This window comes from Halichoerus grypus, chromosome 14 (genome assembly GCF_964656455.1).
Source record: "Halichoerus grypus chromosome 14, mHalGry1.hap1.1, whole genome shotgun sequence".
NCBI classification, from domain to species: Eukaryota; Metazoa; Chordata; class Mammalia; order Carnivora; family Phocidae; genus Halichoerus; species Halichoerus grypus.
In genome coordinates this window covers 85,951,076-85,973,408 of record NC_135725.1, presented here as the reverse complement: position 1 = coordinate 85,973,408, position 22,333 = coordinate 85,951,076, and the positions used below count along the sequence as shown (strand labels likewise).

The 22,333-nt window shown below is 45.6% G+C and overlaps 1 protein-coding gene across 6 annotated transcripts in view; it reads right to left on the bottom strand.

Annotated features, from left to right (window-relative positions):
• The window catches only part of GARNL3 (GTPase activating Rap/RanGAP domain like 3), a 145,312-nt gene that overhangs the window by 111,930 nt on the left and 11,049 nt on the right, over nt 1-22,333 (bottom strand). For 5 of the 6 annotated variants that reach the window (XM_036112831.2, XM_036112833.2, XM_036112836.2 and 2 more), the window contains exon 2: nt 16,283-16,453. In XM_036112831.2, coding sequence (XP_035968724.2) covers nt 16,283-16,453 — 171 coding nt within the window. Of the gene's footprint in view, nt 1-16,282; nt 16,454-16,537; nt 16,570-22,333 lie in introns of those variants that run through there. The other variant, XM_078061788.1, reaches the window with a different exon arrangement.

Here is a 22,333-nt window from a genome sequence, read left to right as displayed (position 1 = left end):
TTAGAACAAATAAAAGTTTATTTTAAACACAAGTTCTGTCACATAAAAACTACTCAATGTCTTAGCTATTGTATTATTGTTCTTATTAGTGGTATGAATTCTCAGGTTGTTAGAGCCCTGAGAAGGGACATTCGACATAAATGATTACTCACTTTTTAAAGAGGTTTAAATAAGACACCACACCCCCATAGCAGAAGATTTGGGGCCAAGTGCAGCCTCACAGCTCAGCATGACGTCTCCTCCCTCAAAGCGCTGCCTTAGCAGTTGACCCCACTTAGAGAATACTTGGGACCCAAGAGCATGTCACCAGCACAAGGCAGGTGCAAAAAAGAACCGGAGAGTTCGAGTTCCTCACTCCCACGCAATGTGTTCTGGGCTTTAAATATAAACTCTGTTTTAGCAAATTAATGTGTGAGGATGCTGGATCACGCCTTGCAAGCATGCATAGAGCTGAGGACCTTCATGTTACGTCTCTAAGCAAGGCCTGGGATGAAAGCAAAGATTTCCAGCCCCACAAAGAGGCTCGAAAAATTACCAGTATACAAATCAGGTTCCCGGAAAACAGGACAACCTCCTCCAAAGGGTCAAACTAAATAAGGAAAGAAAGGAAGCTGATACTCAGTGATACGGGTCCGTTACAGGACTGACCTAGAGATTAGTGATTCCCCCTGAAGACCGACCAGACCCCACTAATCCAGGCCCCTGTCATTTCCAGCCCTGCTGGAACAGTTAAAGCCGACAGCAAGTGCAGGGACTCTTCTTGGGTCAGCAGAGAGAATTTGTGAAAAGCAACAGGAGGATTTTCGGAAGCCTACTGACAGCAGAGTTCAATGTCAGGAGCTCCAGGACGAGGCCTCAGCCCTCCTGATCAGCAGATAGAAAGAGACAGATGGAAGAGACCCCCCTATTTGAGGAACAGGGAGGCTAAACAATGAGCCAGACTACAGATTTAGGCCTGGACGGAGCCCGAGCCTCCTAACACCAGGAGCCAGAACAGCTGATTACACAGAAGGGACCAGTTGTCTCTCCTGAAGGTGAGTGACACCAAAAAAGCAGAGATGCGATCATACAGTCATTTCCAATGATGAAACGGAAGAATTCTGTCCTCTTCTGAAGACAGTTGAGATACGAGGAAGGAAGAATTCAGCAGGCAGATCTGTAGAGTGTAAGGAGCCCTGGGAGTCAGAGCCCTTTGGTTCTTGCTTCAGATAGCTCCCTGTCCCTATCCTGGTTCTGGGGTGCAGTATCATGTGTTCCTTGGACCAGGATCTTAGGTTTGCATTACTCTTAGCAAGTTCCGCCAGCCATAAGGTGGTCAGACAGGGCTGGATTTGGAGCTCAGCTCTATGGCACACAGCTCTGTGACCTCAGGCAAGTTACTCATCCTCTCTGAGCCTCCTTCCTCATCTGTAACACAGGCTGAAAATAATATCTGTCTCTATGGGAGGATGAAAAGATGCCATAAAGTGCTTAGCACAACACCTGACACATGGTAACCACTAAATAAATGTTGGTTATTCCAACTTCCAGGGACCTTATCTGTCGTGGTCATCACTATGCCTCGTGTGTCTTACGGAGTACCTAGTTCATAGCCGGCTGCTCAGTGATTACTGGTTGAATAAATGAATCATGAATAAGTGATAAGGTCTGCTCACCTCTGCTCTGCTTACACTCAGGTGGGCTCCTGCCTCCTTCTCATTCCCCTTCCTCACCCCTCAGCTACCATTAGATATTCTGACAACCTCTAGGTGCATCTGATGTTACTTTCACCCTCACTAAGACACCTTTCTCACCTGAATCCTCTTTTCTCCAACATTCTGGAATGCATTCCTCCCACAGTAGTTATGTATCCACTAAGTTTCCGACAAAGACACATGTCCCTGGAATTCACCTGGTTCTCTATTATAATTCAAGCCTCCCCAGATAATTCCCTGCAAAGTTCCTCTCGATAATGATCCCTACCAGTGCCTCTGAAATTCTCTCTCTAGCTAAAAAACACCCTACCAAATGCTGGCGAGGATCGGAGCAGCCAGACCCCTCACACATCTCGGTGGGAATGGAAAATGGTAAGCTAAGCCTCTTCGGAGAACAGTCTGGCAATGCCTTATAAAATTAAACACGCAGTTACCCATATGACCCAATAATTACACTCTTGGGCATTTATCCCAGAGAAATGAAAATGGGTAGTCACAAAAATCTGTACACAAATGTTTTGTAGCAGCTTTCTTCAGAATAGCCCCAGGTTGGAAAAATCCTAGAAGTCCTTGAAAGGGCAAATGGTTAGGGGGTGCCTGAGTGGCTCAGTTGGTTAAGCGTCCAACTCTTGATTTTGGCTCAGGTCATGATCTCAGGGTTGTGTGGGATTGATCCCTGCGTCGGGCTCCGCGCTCAGCAGGGAGTCTGCTTCTCTCCCTTTCCCTCTCCCTCTGCCCCTATCCTGATTCACACTCTCTCTAAAATAAATAAATAAATCTTAAAAAAAAAAAAAGTGGGGCAAATGGTTAAACAAACCATGGTATATCCAGCCCATGGAGTATTGCTCAGTAATTAAAAGAGCAAACTGCTGATAAATGTAACATATATTTCCAGGGAATTACAGTGCGTGAATCAAAGTGTGAATCAAAGCCAATCCTAAAAGGTTACACACTGTGTGATTCCATTTATCTAACATGTGACAGGACTGTGTGTAGAACAGGAACCTAGGACCAGTGTGCTGTATCGGCGACAACTTTCTGGCTGTGATACCGTACACGAGTGACGCAAGATGCCTCCGTGCGGGAAACTGGGCAGGGGGCACCTGGCATCGCTCTGTGTTATTTCTTTATTTCTTCTTTCAAAGTAAGCTCTACGCCCAGGGTGGGGATCGAACTCACGACCCCAAGATCAAAAGTCGCACATTCTTCCGACTGAGCCAGCCAGGCGCCCCTCTCTTTGTTTTCTTACAACTTCATATGAATTTATGATTCTCTCAAAATAAAAAGTTTCATTAAAAAAACTGTATCTGAGTCAAAATTCTTTCACTCATTCAATAAACAGTTCCTGAGCACGTATGAGATACCAGGTACTGTTTTATTATGCTACACCTGAGATGTGTGGTCCCTGGATCTTGGGGTGCTTACGGTTCAGTGGGAAAATGTCAAGGACACAGGACTTCACGGGAACAGAAATATTGTGCAAGCAAGGCACACCTGTGTTGAGCAAATATGGTAAATTGTAAAACAGCCTCTTTTTATCCCCTCAGGAGTAGCATATGCAATCTTCAGGTGTGGGTGCCCAGAGCAGAAGCCTGGGGGAGGGGGGGTCTGTCGTGCTTTTCTCAGCTCAAGACCCACCATCCAGAAAGCTGGGAACCACTACCTACAAGAAGATTCCTGCAAATGTAAGGTCTGTGCATCTGCTCTCTCCCTTCCCCACTCTTCAGTGACCTGAGCTTCCCTTTTCCTCGAAGAAAAGGGACTGGAGAGCTTTCCAGCTCCGAGGATAATTTGCCCACAGGAGACCTACACAGGCATGACCACGAAGTGTTAAGCAGAAACTGGTTTAAGGAAAAAAAAAAATGAACAGATAACATATGTTGCTGCCTACCTCCCTTGATCACCTGCAGATTTTGCTTCTTTGGGGAAATCCCTCCAAGGTCTCTCTCCCCAGGTCCTCAATGTTTTTCCACTGAGATGCACAAGATGTGCCTCCAGTTGCACCCAGACCCTGAAGGGAAGCATGCTATCCAGAGCGCCTTAGTACCCTGTGTGCCAAGAATCCTAGAGCACACCCAGGTTATTCTGACCCTTGCGATTCAGAATAGTGTGGTCCTTGGACCTGAGCCGGTGAGAAATGCAGACTCTCAGGCCCCACCTCAGACCTAATGAAACAGAATGGCATGATCCCCTGAGGATTCATATACACATTGAACTTGGAGAAGCACTGACTCTAGATCTTGGTTCTCAAACCTAGCTATATATCGGAATCATCTGGATTTTTTTCTCTAGTCTGTTTTATTATGAAATATTTCAAGACGTAGAAAAACAAGTAACGTAATGAACATTATAGACAGACTTGAAACCCCTGAGTAGCTCTTTGGTCCCACTGTCATCTCGCCCTGCCCTAAAATAATCACTAAATAATTAGGTTTATACTTCCTGCTCATATTTTTATATTTGCACTGTGTGCTTATTCATAAACAATATACAGTATTATTTAGCATGTTTTAAAATTTTACACAAATACCATTACTATGCATGTCTTCCTGCAACTAGCTTCTCTGGTTGAACAATTGGTTGTTGAGATTTGTACATGTTAATACCTGTAGCTCTGAATCATTCACATACACTGCTGTAGTAGCCTTCTGGATTACTGTACCATTGTTCTTCCATTCTCCTCCTGTTGGACATTTCAATTGTTTCCAGTTTTTAAACAGCGCTGTAATCAAAATCCTTTTACATCTCTCCTTCAGTACGATGGCAATCATGTCCCTAGAAGACATACCCAGGAGTAGAACTGCTGGGTCATATATGCATCTTTATTTTTTCTACGTATTGCAAATTTGTTTTCCAAAGTGAATGTAGCAATTTACTCTCCCAACCGCAGCATGGGAATTGTGGGTGCTCCGTATCCTCGTTAACACTTGGTGTTGTCAGAAATCGGTTTTGGCAAGTCTGAAGGATATGAAATAGTGTCTCGCTGAGGTGTGGTTTCAATCTGCACTCCCCTGATAACACTCTTCTTTTGCTTATTGGCCAAATGGGCTACCTTTTCTAGGATTTGCCTATTCCTGCTTCACCCACTCCCTTTCTGTAGGTTGTTGGCCTTTTCCTAATTGATTTGTAAGAATTATCAGTATGTTCTGAATACCAGCCCTTTTTGGTTAACAAATCACAGATATCATCTTCAAAACAGTGGTTTTTCTTTTAAAAATCTGCTCCTGGTATCTTTTATCTGAAGAAATTTTAAAATTAACAAATCACAGATATCATCTTCAAAACAGTGGTTTTTCTTTTTTTCTTTTTTTTTTTTTTAAAGATTTTATTTATTTATTTGACAGAGAGAGAGAGCACAAGTAGGCAGAGCGGCAGGCAGAGGGAGAGGGAGAAGCAGGCTCCCCGCTGAGCAGGGAGTCGGACGCGGGGCTCGATCCCAGGACCCCAGGATCATGACCTGAGCCGAAGGCAGCCGCTTAACGACTGAGCCACCCAGGCGTCCCCAAAACAGTGGTTTTTCTTTTAAAAATCTGCTCCTGGTATCTTTTATCATGAAGAAATTTTAAAATTCTAATGTAAACATTTTCAATCTTTTCCTTTCTGGTCTTTGTTTTTCTGACTTAAGAAATCCTTCACCAACACAACACCACAAAGACAGTCTCCTGTTGTCCTCTGCAAAAGTTTGAGTTTGCTTAAAAAAATTTCATCTAAATATACAGATGCCCAGTCCCTACCCCAAACCTCCTCGATCAGAATCTTCAGGAGTGGGATCTAAGCACCTGTATTTTTAACCAAAATAAATTCCAAAGGTGACCTGAGAAATGCTGGCAGACCCACTTCCTACCCACTGGATGCCCAGGGAAGGCATCCTCTACAGAACCCCATAGAACCAGTCACCTCTGCCTCTTTCACTGGCTCATTCTTTCTCTTTTTGTTCCCAAATGTGAAGTGCTCCCTGAAGTCCGTCTTTTGAAGGACTTGTGCACTTTTATGGCATCAGTATTGCTGACAAGTCCCAAATTTACACCTCTGGGCTTGACATATGCTCAGTTACCTTTCCTACTTCTCCCAGAAGTGCCAGGAGGTCAGTGTGGTTTTTCCGAAACTGATCCAACAATGTGGTTTCTCACTTCTGCCAGCACTCAATTATTTTCATAGTCTCCAAGCTATGGAATGAATCACTGTTGACCTCTCCCTCCCGAGCTCTATGGTCAGTCCTCAGCCACCGTGGGTGATCAACACCCATCCTCAGCCAGCCCAGTCCCTCCGTCTGACAGGTCTCTGTGGTCTGAATCCCAGACCCAGAAGATTCTGAATGCCAACAATGTCCTCGTCAGTCTTCCTGTCTCATCATACAATCTTAGGGTAGAAGAGACTTCCAGAGACTTCCAGCTCCACAGACTTAGGGACCATCTGGGGTCCAACCTATTATCTGTGATTGTGTATTCTCTATCAGATACTTGAAAAAGAGCTACCCAGTCTGTACTTACACACCATTAGTGATCACAAACACCGTACGCCCCAAGGCCCTCCATTCTGGCTATTAAACCATTTTCTCCCAGAGTGAATTAAAGTCCACCACACCTGGATTTCCACCAGCTGGTTCGACATCTTCACCCTTTCATTCTTCTTGAATTTCTTTACCATCACATACCACCCCCCACCCCCACCACTGTGGGGTCGGGCCTGCTCCCTCTGAGCATTTCAGCCACTCTGCCTTTCTTCCTTTTCCTTCAGCTCATGAGCAGCTTCCGGGCTACTCATCTTAGGACCTGGAATGCACTCTCCAAACTCCTTCTTCCTGACCCGCCCTCTGCCCCCAGATTAGAAATTCCAAAGAAGGGGTTGGATTAACACCTGCCTCTCCCGCTAGAGTATAAACTTCACACTGGCAGGATCTCCCTTGGTTTTGCTTAATGCAAAATCCTTACAACCTAACATAATACCTGTCACAGAGTCAGCTAGCTCTTAGTGGGGTTGTGTATGAATGAATGAATGAATGAATGAATGAATGAAAACAAGCCAGCTCACTCTTTGGGGCCATATAAAACAAGTTAAGGTCACTTCTATAGGAAAGCCCTTCAAAGATCCGAGGAGAACCGTCATGTCCCCAGGGCTTTTCTTCTTTACAAGGGGCCAGGGGTAACACAGGAGGGTAGGGTGAGCTAGACTGGGTAGGGTGAACACAGAGGCTGCTTCATAACTTTCTCTAGGATCAGGCCTGAGAGCACCCCCATGTGCTCTCAATTTCACTATCAGCTGCTGCTGGAAGTGAGCTCCATTAGATCGCATATTCACGAAATTTGTTTTGAGTCAGACATAAGAATACTGTAAATGTTGCCTCAGGTTAATATCAGAAAAATTCATTTCAGAGATTAATACGATGTCAGTAATATGAGCAAACAAAGCAAATGCTATGGAAGCCATCACAATGGAAGAATTGTGACCTCATTCACTAGCCATCAGTTCATGAGGTTCACATTTCCTATGCCTGGTAGTTGGTGTATTTCAATAAGCAGGTGATACAATTAAGTGCAAGTGACTGGTGCTGTAACATTAAAAAGTGGATCAGGTGAAAAAAAAAGTGGGTCAGATCCTTGCAGTTTATTGCATGTAAATTATAGCACAAAAAAATTCTTTAAAAATGTCATACGGAGAAAACATAGAACCCTGGCCTTAAACTTAAATAAATATCTATATGTACAGGGAAATTATATGTGTATAAGTGTTGCCTATATTTACTTAGCCCTGTCTAGTCCACCATTAATTCACTGCTTGATCACTCCTTCATGAGTCCTCAGCTCTACAACTGTAAAATGGGGCTTGAATAATGAATTAATTCAACAAATACTGATAACTATGGTACCTTCCTCATAGGGCTGTTGGGTTTAATGAGAAAATACATATGAAGAAGCACTTAGCATGATTTCTAATTTGAGCACAGTAACTATTTGAATAAACAGAAGTTGTGCTCCATGCCTCTCATTAGAAAGATGTGTGTGTATGCTTGAAGAACAACCCAAAGAAAAAAAAGTCTCTTTGTGACAAGCTAGAATTTGTTGAAATCTGAAATTTTCACACTTTAGGAACATAGCTGTTGGGGAGGAAAAATTTTTCCTCTACTCTCTTAGGTTCGGAAACTGAGGCCCGCGAATTAACCAAACAAAAAGCTAGATCAACAGAAGTCAAGGCATACAAGTTTAATTTTTAATTTTACATGCACAAGGGCTCTGCAGAGGAGCAAACCCCAAAAAAGCAGCTAGACTCAGGGGTTTATATATCCTTTTAACAAAGGGCAATAAACTGTGGAGAAGGGACTAATCAAAAGAAGGATTTGAGGCTCTTCTAGGAGTGGTAAATCGTGGTAAGATAAATACATGGGCAAAACTAATGGCAGATAAAAGTTATTTAGTAAGGCTTATTTTTGCAGACCCATCTTGATGCTTCGTGTGATCTGAGAATCAGGAGGAGTATGGTCTCACTCTGCCAGGACCTCCTGGTCCTTTCCCGGAAACTGAAGCTGCCTGTGCCCTACTCACCACGGAGCTCAACAGCCCCTGGAGAATAATAGCTAAAAGCAATCAGGTTTCCTAAGGAGGTTATGCCATTGCTAAGAATTGTATTCCTTCCTTCTCTGTCTCTGGCAGTAAGGGTTGTTCTCTTCCTCTAGGTTTGGGAGAAGTGAGGGGGCACCTTTACAAAAGGAAATTTATGCTCTGCTTTTAAGGCAGAGAGTTCTTCCTGTGTGTTTTTTCCCCATTGCCTTCAGCTCAAACTAATCTTTATGCCAAGTAGCATATTTTGGGGTGGAATATTTTGATCTCCTTCATAGCCCATACCCATATGTGAAAAATTCTTAGTCTCAAGCATAGAAATAAATGCTCTGGAACTGACTGAATTTTACCTTGAGGGGACCTGGGAGAGGGGAGGGGGGAGGCCCAGGCTACATTTTAAATGATCTCTGTATTCTCTTTCTAATTTTCTGCACCAATTTAGATCCACTCCACGCTTATCTGTGCACAGTTTTCCTGCAGGCACATTCAGACCATGTAGCGGAAGAAAAGCAGCTTACTTTGTGCTTTTAAGGCCAAACTATATTTCTGAAGGGCTCTCTAAAATGTTGACTTCACTAAGCTACTCTGATTCTGAGATAGTCTAAGAAAATGAGACTATGAAGCCAAGAGTGAGAAAGAGCTTTAAAGAAAGCAAAGAAATAGATAAACCAAACTTACAGAAATGTAGGAGGCAAAGTATTTTAATAAGAACATTTATCACTATAGAAGATGACAAGAAAACAAGTCTGCTTCCGAGGCCAAAATGGGACTTATAAAAATGAGTGATAGCTAGGTGAATTTAGGGCAGGGCAGCCTAAACCATTTCCTTCTGCTCTGTAAGAGCAATGATTTAAAAGAATAATACTATCTAGTCACTATTTATAGTGTGTCCTTATAGTGTTCTGGTACTTTGAGATGAGGTGAGCACCAAAAATGGGTTGCTGGCCCTTGAGGACTACAAAATTTGAAAGAATAGAAAACTCGAATAGTCAGAGGAATACAATTCTTAGCAATGGCATAACCTCCTTAGGAAACCTGATTGCTTTTAGCTATTATTCTCCAGGGGCTGTTGAGCTCCCATGGTGAGTAGGGCACAGGCAGCTTCAGTTCCCGGGAAAGGGCCAGGAGGTCCTGGCAGAGTGAGACCATACTCCTCCTGGTTCTCAGATCACACGAAGCAGAAATGCAATTTTTAACTCCATGCCTAGCTTAATCGATGAAGATCCTCTCCTTTTGATTCAGGCCACCTCCCTCCCTGGGGACCTCACTGCTCCTGTGCCTTCAAATATCACCTCTAAGCTAACAACTCCCCAGACCAAAGGTCCAATTTGGAACTTTCTCTCCAATTGCAAACTCGGACTTCTAAGGGTGGGTCCTAGTTCCACGGACCCCTGTGCAGCCCCGGACCACACTCACACCGACTCCTGTGTGTGGCTCAGCAAACTGCCACCTTTTCCCCCATTAGCCACTCCAGGTACAAGGTTCAGGGCAATCACCCATGTCTCCGCCCACAGCCAGCATCGGGTGGGTTGCCCGGTGCTATTCCTGCTGCCTGCACAGCATTGCTTTTGAAAGTTGTATGTTTGTATCTGTGTATTTGTATTTTATTCTTTGAAGAGAGAACACCCTTACTTGGTTCAAAACCCACAGAACCTAGAAGGTTGTACAGGGAAAGCCTCCTTTTCTCTTGCCCCCTCAGTTCCCCATTTCCTCTTGTATTCCTCCCAGAGACGTTTAGCCATTGACAAAGAAAAATGCAAGTTCCCTTTTCCTTTTTTTCCCACACAAATGGTAGCATGCTGTACACAATTCTACTCCTTGTTTTTGTTCTTTTTTTCATTCAGTGTATCTTGGAGATCTTTCCAAATCGGTACCCAAAAAACTCCTGTATTCTTTCTTATGGCTACAAAGTATTCCACTGAGTGGATGCATCATATTTAACCAACTCCCTAGGTAATGGTTTTTAATCTTTTGCTATTGTTAATACTGCTGCAATGCCTAGGCTTGTCTACCATTTTGCACCTGTGGGCGTGTGTAGAATTCCACAATGTCCTTCATTCCCTCACTCCTCCTCTCTTCTCCATTTCCATGTTCTCTGTGTTAGCTCAGACCCTCATCATTGCAGAAAGAAGCCTCCTAGCTGGCACCTCTGCTCTATCACCCTTCACTTAACACCCAACAAATATTTAGTGACCACTTTCTACATGCCAGGTGCTCTGCTAAGATAGGGAAGAACAAGACAGGAAACACAAACAAAGCAAAGCAAACCAGACCCCCACAAATCCTTGCCTGTCTCACAACCGTGGGAGCTGTGGGAGCTTATCAGTAAATCAGAACCCTCTCTTCTCTGTGTTTGGAATCGGTTAAGAATTAGTGACAGGAGTCAGGCAAATGGAAATCAAAATATCAACTTCCTTACTGTCAGAGTCTCACTGGCAAATGTGGTTGAGCCTGACAACCAAATGGCCTTCTTATTATTCCCCCAACCCTCCAGTTTCGAAAGTGGAACAGGCCATTTGTAGGATACTTGCCTGGATGGTTGCCAGGGGATCTGCTGTCTCAGGACCGCTGAGCTCCAACAGGGGAGACCAAGGCAGACGGGCCTCCATGCCTGCCTCTAGAGGACTCAGGTGTGTTTTTCCAAATGGAAACAAGAGAGGAGATAACACACAAGCTCTGTGGACAACCAAATCCCAAGAGTGAGAGGGGCAAGGAGAGAGGGACAAGTTATCGGTTCAACCTCTTTCCTCCATGCAAGTGGAGCAGGAGTTTTTCCATGGAAACAAGAAGACGGGGGAACAGAATTTCCCCCAACCGTAAACCAAAAAGCTTACTTTCTAGCACTGTCTTTTAAGCTTAAGTGGCCCTTCACTCAGGAACAAACTAGGTCTTTCAAGGGTTTTGGAAGCTGTTTTAAAAATGTCTAAGTAACAAAACTGCCTTATATTTGTATAATGCCTTGAAGACAAACTCTTTCAAATACATGCCAACTTTCCTCAAAAGATCAAAAAGTAAACCACTGCCAATTCACCTAGCGAGGGAAATGAAGTTTGAATTACCCGTTGTAAGAAATCCAACTTTTTGGTAGGATATTTTCATGAATCATAGTAAAAGAGAATTAGCAGGTAATTCAGAGGGGATTAAAAACTTTTCAAACTTTCTTCCTTCCCCTTCTGGCTGACGTCCATTTAAGGCAGAATGGTCCCAAAAACCATCTTTCTAACAGCTTTCCTTAGTTTTTCCCTAACGTACTCAACACGTCTTGGAAGAAATTTTACCTCATTTCGGGTTGTTAATGGTCCTGAAACAAGGTTATGAATTGAGAGAAGTGAGGACTGCAGAGTCTCGCACTCGGCCTCCTGCCTTCCCTTCCCAAGGGAAATCGCGGTATTCTCAAAGGTGCTCCACAGCCGTCTGATTATCACATTCAGTTGTCAGACTGCAGTTCCCTCTGCAAATTTTCGGTTGCATTAGACACCATAAGCCAGCGCCTGAGTCCCACCACTAGGGATTCCAATTAAATAGGTTCCATGAGCCGTATTTTGAAGAAACTCCCTAAGTTATTTTTGTGATCACTCACAGACCACTCCACATCTTGAAATCCCTCCAAAGGCTTCCATGACCCATTTGAATCCTCTTCTCCTACCTCCTGACACCTTTTCTTCTCCAAGGCTGCTCTGCTCACCAGGGCAGACAAGAACTATCTCTTCTTCCCCTGGTAACATACTCGCCCACAAAACCAGGCGTGGACACGTGGCCCAGACCTTCCCCATGCTTCTTCTAACGAATGGGAAAGATTTTTCCTCTCAAGTTTCGTGCTACCTGAGATGTCACCTGCTGCATGGTGACAACTCATAGACAGTAGGAGCCAAGGAGGCCAACAGAGAAGCAGGGCTAAGAATTTGGAGGACATGGGAGTGAGAAAGAAATGCACTGACCAGGCAGCATTTGCGTCCTTGGATCTAGCCATCCCTGAAGCCAGATCCATCCCTTTCCTTAGTTCGGTTATGTGAACCTAGACATTCTCCCTTTTTGGCCTGAATTTGAGTTGTATTTATTTAACTTACAACCAAGAAGACGCAGCCTAGTCCATCTCTTATTTGGCTCCTGGTCTCGTTGCTGTACGCAGCTGTGAAATTAACTTTGCCAAAGCAGGGCTCAAACCATCACTTGCATGTTTCAAACACCATTCAGAGGGTCCCCGTGGCCCAGGGATTAAGTACAACATCTTTTACAATATGCCCCTCAATCTGACTTTCCAGACTTCCTAATACTGCACCACACAAGAGGCAAACCAAGATCTGGTCATCTAGAATATTCTCCTCCCCATCTCTGCCTATTAAAAGGTAGTCCAAAAAAAGAAAAGAAGGAAGGGAGGTGCTCCTTTTTCAAGGTCCACTTCATATTACTGTCTCTGAAAAGACTTTCCTAAGCATCTTCTGCCCCCAGAGATGTAACTGTACCCCTTTTTAGTACTGATGGCATTTATCTAGTGATCTCTGTCTTATTCTATCTTGGATTTTGCATTGTCTCATCTCAGGGCCCTCTCATTAATGGCAAGACCAACCACTCAGTTGCCCGAGTCAAAACTCAGAGGGTCACTTACTCACCCCACCACCCACACATGTACCACTCTAATCTTCCTCTCTAATATTTCTTGAATCAATCCCATGGTTCCTGCCACTCATTAGAACGCTTATATCTCTTCCCTGGCCACTTTAATAGGGTCCCCTGCCACCAGCCTTATCCTGCTGCAACTTAGCTGCCCACTGACACCAGTTATTTTCCCAATTAGCAAATCTGATCATGCTATGCCCCAGCCTACAGACTCAAAACCAAACTTCTTAGTGGGTGGTTAAGCCCTCCCACTCCTCAGTGGTTAAGTAGGCTTCTGTTTACTTTCCCAGGCTCACCACCCACCACTCCTCAAGAAGCACTGGCCAAATGAGACTGTTCACGGTTCTCTGAACACTCAGAGTGCCTTGATGCTGCTGGCCTTTGCACATATGGTCACCTCTGTCTGGGAAGGCCTCTCCCACTTCTTCCTGATAAAGTTCCATTCTTCAGGTATTCCCTCCACTGGGAAATCTCCTTGGACTGCCCTAGGGAATAGCACTTTCCTCACCCCCCTTCATCTGGAAGGAGAGGCTTTCTCTGCATCCCCAGTGCATAGCACAGGGTCCAGCACAGCAAACAGATGCTCAGTGAATTGTTTGATATCAGAATCTGTCCAGATTGGTGTCCAGTAAGACACTGTTATATTCTTCACTTGAATATGTATGCATATATATTCATATATATCAGGATGCCCTGTGAATGCCTACATTCCATAAACACTTTGCTCCTGATTGCATGGCTGAGCACCCTGAGGTTAGGAGACGGGCACTGGAGCTAGACAAATCTAGGTTCAAAACCCCTGCCCTGTCACTCAAAGGCTGTGTGTCTTGGAATGGTCTCTTAACCTTTCTGGACTTCAGCTCCCTTATCTGCAAAACGGAGCTAACAGTAGCTACCTCATCAGGTTTTCATAAAGACCAAATGAGAAAATGCATTTAGGATGTTTGCACACGTGCCTTGTACACAGGTAATCAATGAACACTGTTGAATGAATGAGTTAATGAATGAATGAGCGGCTCACAGAACGGCAGCGGTTCTTAAAGACACATCTTTCTAGCCTGTTTTCCAGAGAACCCAACATCGGACTCCTGGTACAATCAGTTCCAAGTCCGGCCCTTGAGTCTGGGGTCCAGTCCTTGATCCGGACTCGGTTCACTAACCCCTTCTCCCTGCAGCCTAGCCAGCCGGTCGGCCGCCAATCACCAGGGCCTGGCCCACCCTCAACCAGATAACTCACCAATAGGGCCCTCCAGATGCTAATTCGGTTGCTTCCGCTGCATCTCATAGGCTCTCCCGCAGCCCTGCCCGCCCCTTTGACTGCGTCATGCGCGCAGAGCACTGTGGGGCTTGTAGTCTAGAAAAGAGGTGGCACCCAGGGCGTGCCCGGTATGGACCCGCACCTGCTGGGAGCTTGGGAGGACCGTGGTCCTCTTCGCCGCACCCTCTGTGGATGGAGCCCCGTCTCATTGCCCTTCCTTGCCAGCAACAGGATAATTCTGCTCAGGTAATTCAGTATTTACAGAAATTTTAGGTTTCAGATTAAATCTCATATTCTCATTAAAGGGCCATTTATGGAAGGTATGGTGGTCACTCCGAAAAGCCCGTGGTGACTCCAGACTCGCCCATGTTTCCTTGAAGAATCCACGACGGAACTGGCAATCATGAATTTTTCTAAACGATGTGAACCTTGTACTTTTTTTTAAAGATTTTATTTATTTATTTGACAGAGAGAGACACAGTGAGAGAGGGAACACAAGCAGGGGGAGTGGGAGAGGGAGAAGCAGGCTTCCTGCCAAGCAGGGAGCCCAATGTGGGACTCGATCCCAGGATCCTGGAATCACGACCTGAGCCGCAGGCAGACGCTTAACGACTGAGCCACCCAGGCGCCCCAACCTTGTACTTTTTAAACTGCATTATCTCTTCAGATTGTAAATGCTATCAAAGGCTCCCCATTGCCTAAGTTAGAAAGTTCAGACCCCTTGGCGAGGCATAGAAGCTGCTTCTATTTTGTATTTATTTAATTACGTGTGGTCACTTTTGTGAAAACAGCGTTTCTCGGCCTTTGTGGCATATGAGAATCACCTGGGGAGCTTCCTAAAGTACTGGTATTTGTGTCTCACCCTAGACCTTGGAATCTTGGAGGAATGACGCAGGCTTCCTGGTTCTTAAAGCTGCCGGGGTGGATTCTTATGTGCAGTCAGCACTGAGAACCACTGGTTTAACACCTGTCGATGTTGCTGAAACATACTTTTCATGGATCTGAGCCTTAGCTCTGTAGTTCCCTCTGTTTAAAGTGGTCTTCTTCCCCTGTTCCTGTCCTGGCCCAGGCTCATCCTACCAGGCTGATCTCAGCTGATACCTTTTCTTCCCTGTGCTCCAGCAGAGTACTTAACTCCTAACGCACTTTATACTTAGTTCTTTTCAAGCAGGACTGGAGTTATCTGGTTACTTGTCTGTCTCCCTGGATTGGCTATAAGTTCTGTGAAGGCAAACATGCCGAAAAGTCCTCTTTCGCCTTTGTGGAGCCAATGAATCAGAATCTCTGGGGTGGGCCTCGGGCATAATTTGTTTATGCTCCTCAGGTGATCGTGATCCCTGCCCCCAGCTACAAATTAGCTCCACAAAAGCACTGGGTACAGCAAGTATTGATCAATATTTGTCACACTGAATTGATGAGGCATCTCATTTGTTCGTAAGTCAATCATATTGTTGCACCTACTTGCCCTGGATTCCCCTGGAGAACTAAGCACCCTGTTTCATATTCTCTTCATTCACTTATTCATTCATCCAACAGATATTTTTGTACATCATAACAAAGCCCTGAGGATTCAGGAGTAAACAGGAAAACACAGTTACGACCCCATGGGACTTGAGTCCCTATTAGTTATACTATACTTATTATTATCATCACTTCTTCTGAATAATACTGGAATTTTTTCCCCTTATAGATATGATTTGCTATTCAAGGGTAAGGACACTGCCTTATTCTCTTCTATCCCCAAGATGCTGCTGGCACAGAGAAGACATTCTGTAAATGTTCATTGAATCAAGGCAACACATTTCATAGCACTTGTCAAAATTTGTTAGTATTTATTTGCATGGTTATTTGATGAAGGGCTATCTGTCTCATGAGCTGCAAATCCCCTGAAGACAGGAACTGAATCTATTGTGCTCACCATGCCTGACACAGGGCCTGGCCAGAGTGGGTGCTCAGTGACTACTGCCAAGTAAAGGAAGAAATACACAAGGAAGGCATCATTAAGAACAGAAAGGGAATCTCCGAACCAAACATCCAATCCCCTCTCCCCTCCCTATTCTCCCCGAAAAGGTAAAAAGTATTTTCTTCCTGGGCATTAAGGGATTTCAAGTTAGAGTGAGCATGGGCCCAAACAGATGATGTTTCTTTTACTTACTTACAGGTTGACCTGTGACTCTACTTCAGGGTCTTCTGTTGGCCATGTCTGAAGAGGCTGGATTCCAAATGACAGAGATGACTTGGCTTTCCATAGAAGAGTTTGTGCCATCTGACTCCTACAGGACCCTTTGGTCAGCGGATCCATCAGTGGGCCTGGAGGCTGAGGTGCCGAGCTGAAGCAGAAGGAGTTAGGAAAGGCACTGAGATCAGAGAATAGGAATGGTAGGCCAACCACTGTCCTATTCTGGCACTCTTACCTTGAGGCCAGCCCCATGAGGAAGTCAGGAAGGGCAAAGCCAAGGCACTTCCAAGACCCGGGTGCCCCAGCGAGACTGCACCACGCTTCTCTGTGCAGAGCGATGCCCGGGCATGCTGTGGGGGAGGCCCCGTGCAATCCTGTCACATCCCTCAGTACTGAGCGAAGTCATCCACTATGTCAAGTGAGTGGGGTCTAAGGTAAGAGGAGGACCAGTGAGCACTCAAGCCATCGCAGATTCATTCAGAAAGGCAACATTCATTAAGAGGAAGTTCTGTCTAGAGTGCTTTTGGAGATTAACTAGAGGTGGGACCTCCACCACTGTGTGAGTCCAAGCGTGCTTGGTTTTCTCTCCTTACTTCCAATTAAAATATGCAAGAAAAGCCATCAAAAGGGCCTATGCTGGCAACAACACTGTAGACAGAGAGGACCAAACAGACCCTTCAAGACTAATGGCATAAATAGTATGCAAGGAGCAAAAGCCTGTTGAATAAATGAGTTGCATATGAGAATAAATTGAGAGATGTGTTCCTGCAACCTGCCTGCTCCTTTCTCTGAGGACACAGTGGGGAAGGTGGGAAAGGTAGTTCTGGGAAGAAGGGGCTGCTTCGCTAGGGAAACAGGCATCTCGGCTCCGGACTGGAATTATTTTCTGAGCCAATTAGCAGCCAGCCTTCTTTCCTCACCCTCTACTCCAGTGCCAGACAAATAAGCCAACTAAATCCAATTCCTTGGACATGCAAAACAGAAACCAAAAGCCATCTTCGATGGCACGTTGGTCAAAAGGGACTCTTTAGAATGCCTTCTTCATAAAGACTATGACAGGGCAAAGCACAGAAGGCCTACTGGCTCAAGCCGTATGATCCACGAGGCGGAGGCTTCTGCAGAGGGAACCGCCATCCTGCTGTGGGGCTGGATGCCGAGGGAAGGGAGGCAGCCTGGCCGTGGGGAGCCGCACAGGCCCTGCCCACTCCCGAGCTGCTGCCGTGGTATCGGCTGGGCCGCGGCCATGTTCAAAATGAAAAAAAGGTCACTGTTGCCAGGCCCATCTGCCATTCCTCTTCCAGCGGTGACCCAGCTTCCCCCGGAGGCCACGTGCCGCATGCCTGAGCCAGACTTCCAGATAATCTCACCCCAGGATGGCGTGAGGCCACTGATCTCAGCAGCAACTAGACCGACATCAAAGGCCCAAGCCTTCCACATCTGACAAACGGCAAGAGGCCAAGTTCCTGAGATGTTATCAGTTGTTCTTTACTCAGTGGGACACCCCCCCCCCACCCGCCACCAAGTCTTCTGAAACCCAGGCTCCCTAGAGTTTACGGCTGCCTTAGCAATCGACAAACAAACCACAAAGCAGGGCTTCTGGATGAGAGATAACTTTTTTTTTTTTAAGATTTTATTTATTTATTTGACAGAGAGAGACACAGTGAGAGAGGAAACACAAGCAGGGGGAATGGGAGAGGGAGAAGCAGGCTTCCCGCAGAGCAGGGAGCCCGATGCGGGGCTCGATCCCAGGACCCCGGGATCATGACCTGAGCCGAAGGCAGACGCTTAACGACTGAGCCACCCAGGCGCCCTGAGAGATAACATTTTTTGTTTCCTTTTGAAACTTCTAGATTTTTTAAAATTACAAATAATAATAATAATACATGCAAAAAATTTATTAAGAAAGTGCTCTTAAAAGAAACCCATAAGGGAATGGAGGAAGCAGGGCAGGGACATGAGGTTTCATTTGCAGGCAGAGTCCTCTGAGGGGACAGCTTCGGTTTGGGTGAGCTGGGCTGTCCTAAGTGACCACCTATGACAACCGAGCGACTGCTATGTGCAAAGTGAACTGTGGAAGCGTAAAATACATGCTGATTTCCAAGACTTAATACACATGAAAAAGGATTTAGAACACCTCGTTCATAATTTCTATATTGATTACATGTTGAAGATAAAATTCTAAGAATATTAGAATTAATTTTAATGTGGCTACTAGAAAATGTAAAATCACCTATGGAGCTCGCTTTCCATCTTGGACAGCGTCCCTCCAGGCAGACTGCCTCGGCTGCCCTGCCTGAGACAAGGCACCGAGGGCCACCGTGGGGCTGGGGGCAAACCCCCAGGTACATATACCCAGAGCAGCTGCATGGGAGTGAGGGCTGGCGTGGCTGTTGGAGCCAAAATGCACTGAAGGGGGGAGGGGAGAAACAGCCAGAAATGGTGAGGGGACCTGAGGGGATCTGACAGTGCCCACAACATCCCACCTCCACTCTCTTCCCACTTCCAGCTAATAGAGCGGTGCGATCCCTAGAGCTCCGTCCTCCTCCTATCTGCAAAGCTCTGTGACCTATAGGTCTGTAGACGGTGCAATGTTCTGTGACCTGCTTTTCTACCTAAACATAGTCTTAGACATCTCTGTACATCAGTCACTACAGGGACATCTTTTTTTTAAGTTTTATTTAAGTAATCTCTACACCCCACGTGGGGCTCCAACTCACGACCCCGAGATCAAGAGTCGCGTGCTCTTCTGACTGAGCCAGGTGGGCACCCCTAGAGGCACATTTTTAGAATGAGACAACCTTATATATTGCTTACATTCCACCTTTTCACTTATTTTAATCTTTAAATACTTAGGTTATCTCATTGTCTTAGCATGTGATTCTCTAGCCCTTGAATCTTTAAAAGTTTATTTAAAAGTACTTAAATACTACTTCTTTTAGACTTTGCTACCATTTACTTTTATGCTTTTGCCATATAACTTTACTCATAGAGTTTCATTCTTTTTTATCCTTTCGGCTAATTCTTGAGTTTCATTTTCTAACTGTTCAGATTCTGTTCCATCACTGTGAGTTTTAATCTTTTTATTCACTTGTTGGCTTTTTTAGTCTTACCTTCCCAATTTACAAAAATGTATGTTCCTCTTCATCTGACATTTTAGTTTTGTGGTCTCACGACTGAGTATATCTAGCAGTTGAGAAACTTCTTGGAAGGATGGCAGAGCAAGTGTTCACTGGCATAACTCCTTGGAACCCATGGAAATAAGCAAAAATGGCTCAATATATAGAAGAACCTTATTGAAAGAAGAGAATGGCTAAACTCTATGCTCTGAAGACCTGCTGTATACAATACGTGTGGACAAACTGAAAGAGAACACCGAGTCCTACCCATCTGACGTCAGGTGAGGGACATGAGCAAGAAGGCTCTACACACCTGAGATGCCTGATTTGGAGGAATGAGGGCTGGAAGCATGGGAAAGACTGGGAAGAAGCTGTTTCTTCTTCTCTCTCTCTCTATTTCCACTGCCCCAGTGTGCTGATAAGAAGGGCTGGCCTAATCTGAGGAAAGGGTGAAGGTGAGAGGAAAAAGTGTATCTTAGGAGCCATTTGACCCTCTTGAAAGATATTAGCCAAAAGGACATTTGAGTCCACCAGAAGAAGGCGCATGGGAAATCACACTGACCCAGGCCGTCTTGGGAGGGGCCTGCTTGCCCTGAAGCAGGGGGCGGGAGGGGGGGGTTGGAAATTTGAAGCGAGTCCTGCCATGGGCTCACAAACCACATAGGCACAGGAGCCTGGCAGATGGGAGGGAAAGCCTGAGGAGAGAGGAAGAACAGATGGCACATTCCCACTGCCTCCGAACCCTTCCTGCTTCCTGAGGAACGTCCAGGCCAGCCCTCCAGCTCCAGCTCTGAAAGAGAAGCTTCACCATTGCTCAGATGACCAGGGATGGGAGTCAAGGTGAATCTGCCCATATTGTTAATGGGTAAACACAGACCCAGACAGAACTGCTTCAATTCCAGAATGAACATGCAGGAATAAACTAGCACAGGACCTATGAAAAAAGGTTCACAAAAGGCAGATGAAGAGTACAGATCAGAAGATTTTTGACAGGTACCGGATGAAAAATGTAACAGCTTTGTTTTCTCAAAAAAAAAAAAAAAAGAAAAGAAAGAACAAGAACTCTCTCAAAACAAAAGATCAAATAATTCAATAGACAGACTTCACATAGCTCTGAGATAAAATGCCCTAGAATGTGGCTGGGCAAAGGTTGATTCACAGTGTCCATGTGCTTTCTGGGAAGGGAGGGGGACTAAAGGAGAGGAAAAGAGGGGTGTCTATAAGCGAATCTCTGTGTAGGGGGGCTTTGGCATGTGCCTGGGTTTTTCCTGGACTGAAGACAGCCCTCAGAAGCAGTTTACAGTTTTCTCCTCTTCTGTTGTAACTCCCAGACCCTCAGTGTGCCCTGAGTGTTAGTGTCTGGGTCTTCAGGGAGGTGAGTAAAGAGAAATTTGGCCTGCTTCTCAGCTCCCTGCTGAAGGCCACGAGGAAGCAACAACAGCCACTGAGGAGGACTCAGCCGGGCGCTCCAGTTGGGGACCAGCACTCCACTTGGGGACCATGGCCAGGCTTGGCCAGGTCCAGCGATGCAGCAAGAAACAGACCACGGAAGGACCCAACTTGAGGCACAAGTGCTGTCTCACATGCTGTAGGCAGACCCCTGCATGCAGCAAAATGACATGAAAGGCAACGAGGTCTCAGTTCTGGTTCCTTCGAAGTGGCCGACAGGCCCCTTGGTACAAGCTGCTTTGATTGCAGAGCTTCTGCCGAAATCCCCTGAGGAACCTGGAAGCCTTCTGGGAGCCACACCCACTCCCCTGCATTCTTCACCTTGCACATTATTCCTTTTGCTCCGATTGTTGGCTGAAAGCAACCTTAAACCAAGCGCAAATCATCATTCTTGCCTCTCTTCAACCCAAGAGCAGCTTTTGGGATCTGAGCTGGCTCCGCGGTCAGGGGAGCAGCGCTCGGGGCATGAGGAGGCAGGTTCCCTCTGTCCCCAAATGTTACGCATGTGTTTGCCGGCACCTTGTCTCCCCCTCCACTAGAATGTTCGCTCCGTGAGAGCAGGAACCCCGCTTCTTATTCACGGTGTATCCCTAGTGCCTAGTACACAGAAGTGCTCAATAGTTGCTGAATGAGTAAGTGACCGTGTGAAGGCAAAACCGGGAGGGAAATACTCATTTGGAAAAGGGAGACTATGTCAGACTGTTCTGGCCACTCTTGAATGAGGTCACTGGTGGCTTTAGTCAGACCGCTGTGGGACCTGCTCTATTTCTTTGCCGATCTCTGACAGGCAGCTACTTTGTGAGGACTGTGACAAGTGCAAGGAGCAAAGACAATCCATCTGCAAAACATCAATCCAGGCTGATAGATGGCACAGACACTGGAAAATACTTACTGGCTGGCAGGCCTTCTAAAGACACTTTTCTCTCCCATCATAAAATGCAAAACTGGTACTTATGTCCTAACTTCCATTTGTGCTCAAACTATAGAATCACTGATACGTATAGTTGGCAGATCCACTTTAAGCACCTAGCTGAGGCCTGATTTCTCGTTTTTACCTCCGTACGGGAACCCTCACTAGCGTGCTACTAACTTTTGATCAATATGTCTAATTTATTTTTGCTGTGATTGAAGAAAGACGCTGTGGCAGATACTGTGGAATGACTTGCTCAATACCCATTTCAGCCCCATTCCAGTGCACAAGAGTTAGAAAGCCAGAACGTCAATGCCCTACCCTTCTTTGCAGTTTAGAGTTCTGGAGATGAATTAGATTCCACACATCTGATGTACTCATGAGAGCCTCTCACTCAGAACGAAGCCTGGTGGATTCAGAAACAGGATACAGGGCGCCATCTTGCTCTTGTAGATCATGACGGAGCTGTAGTGGTTCTGGAGTCAGTTGGTTGTGGTCCTGGAGTCAGTGATTTCTTGATTCTACAGCTTTCCGAAGCCACAGTGGCAGCTTTGGG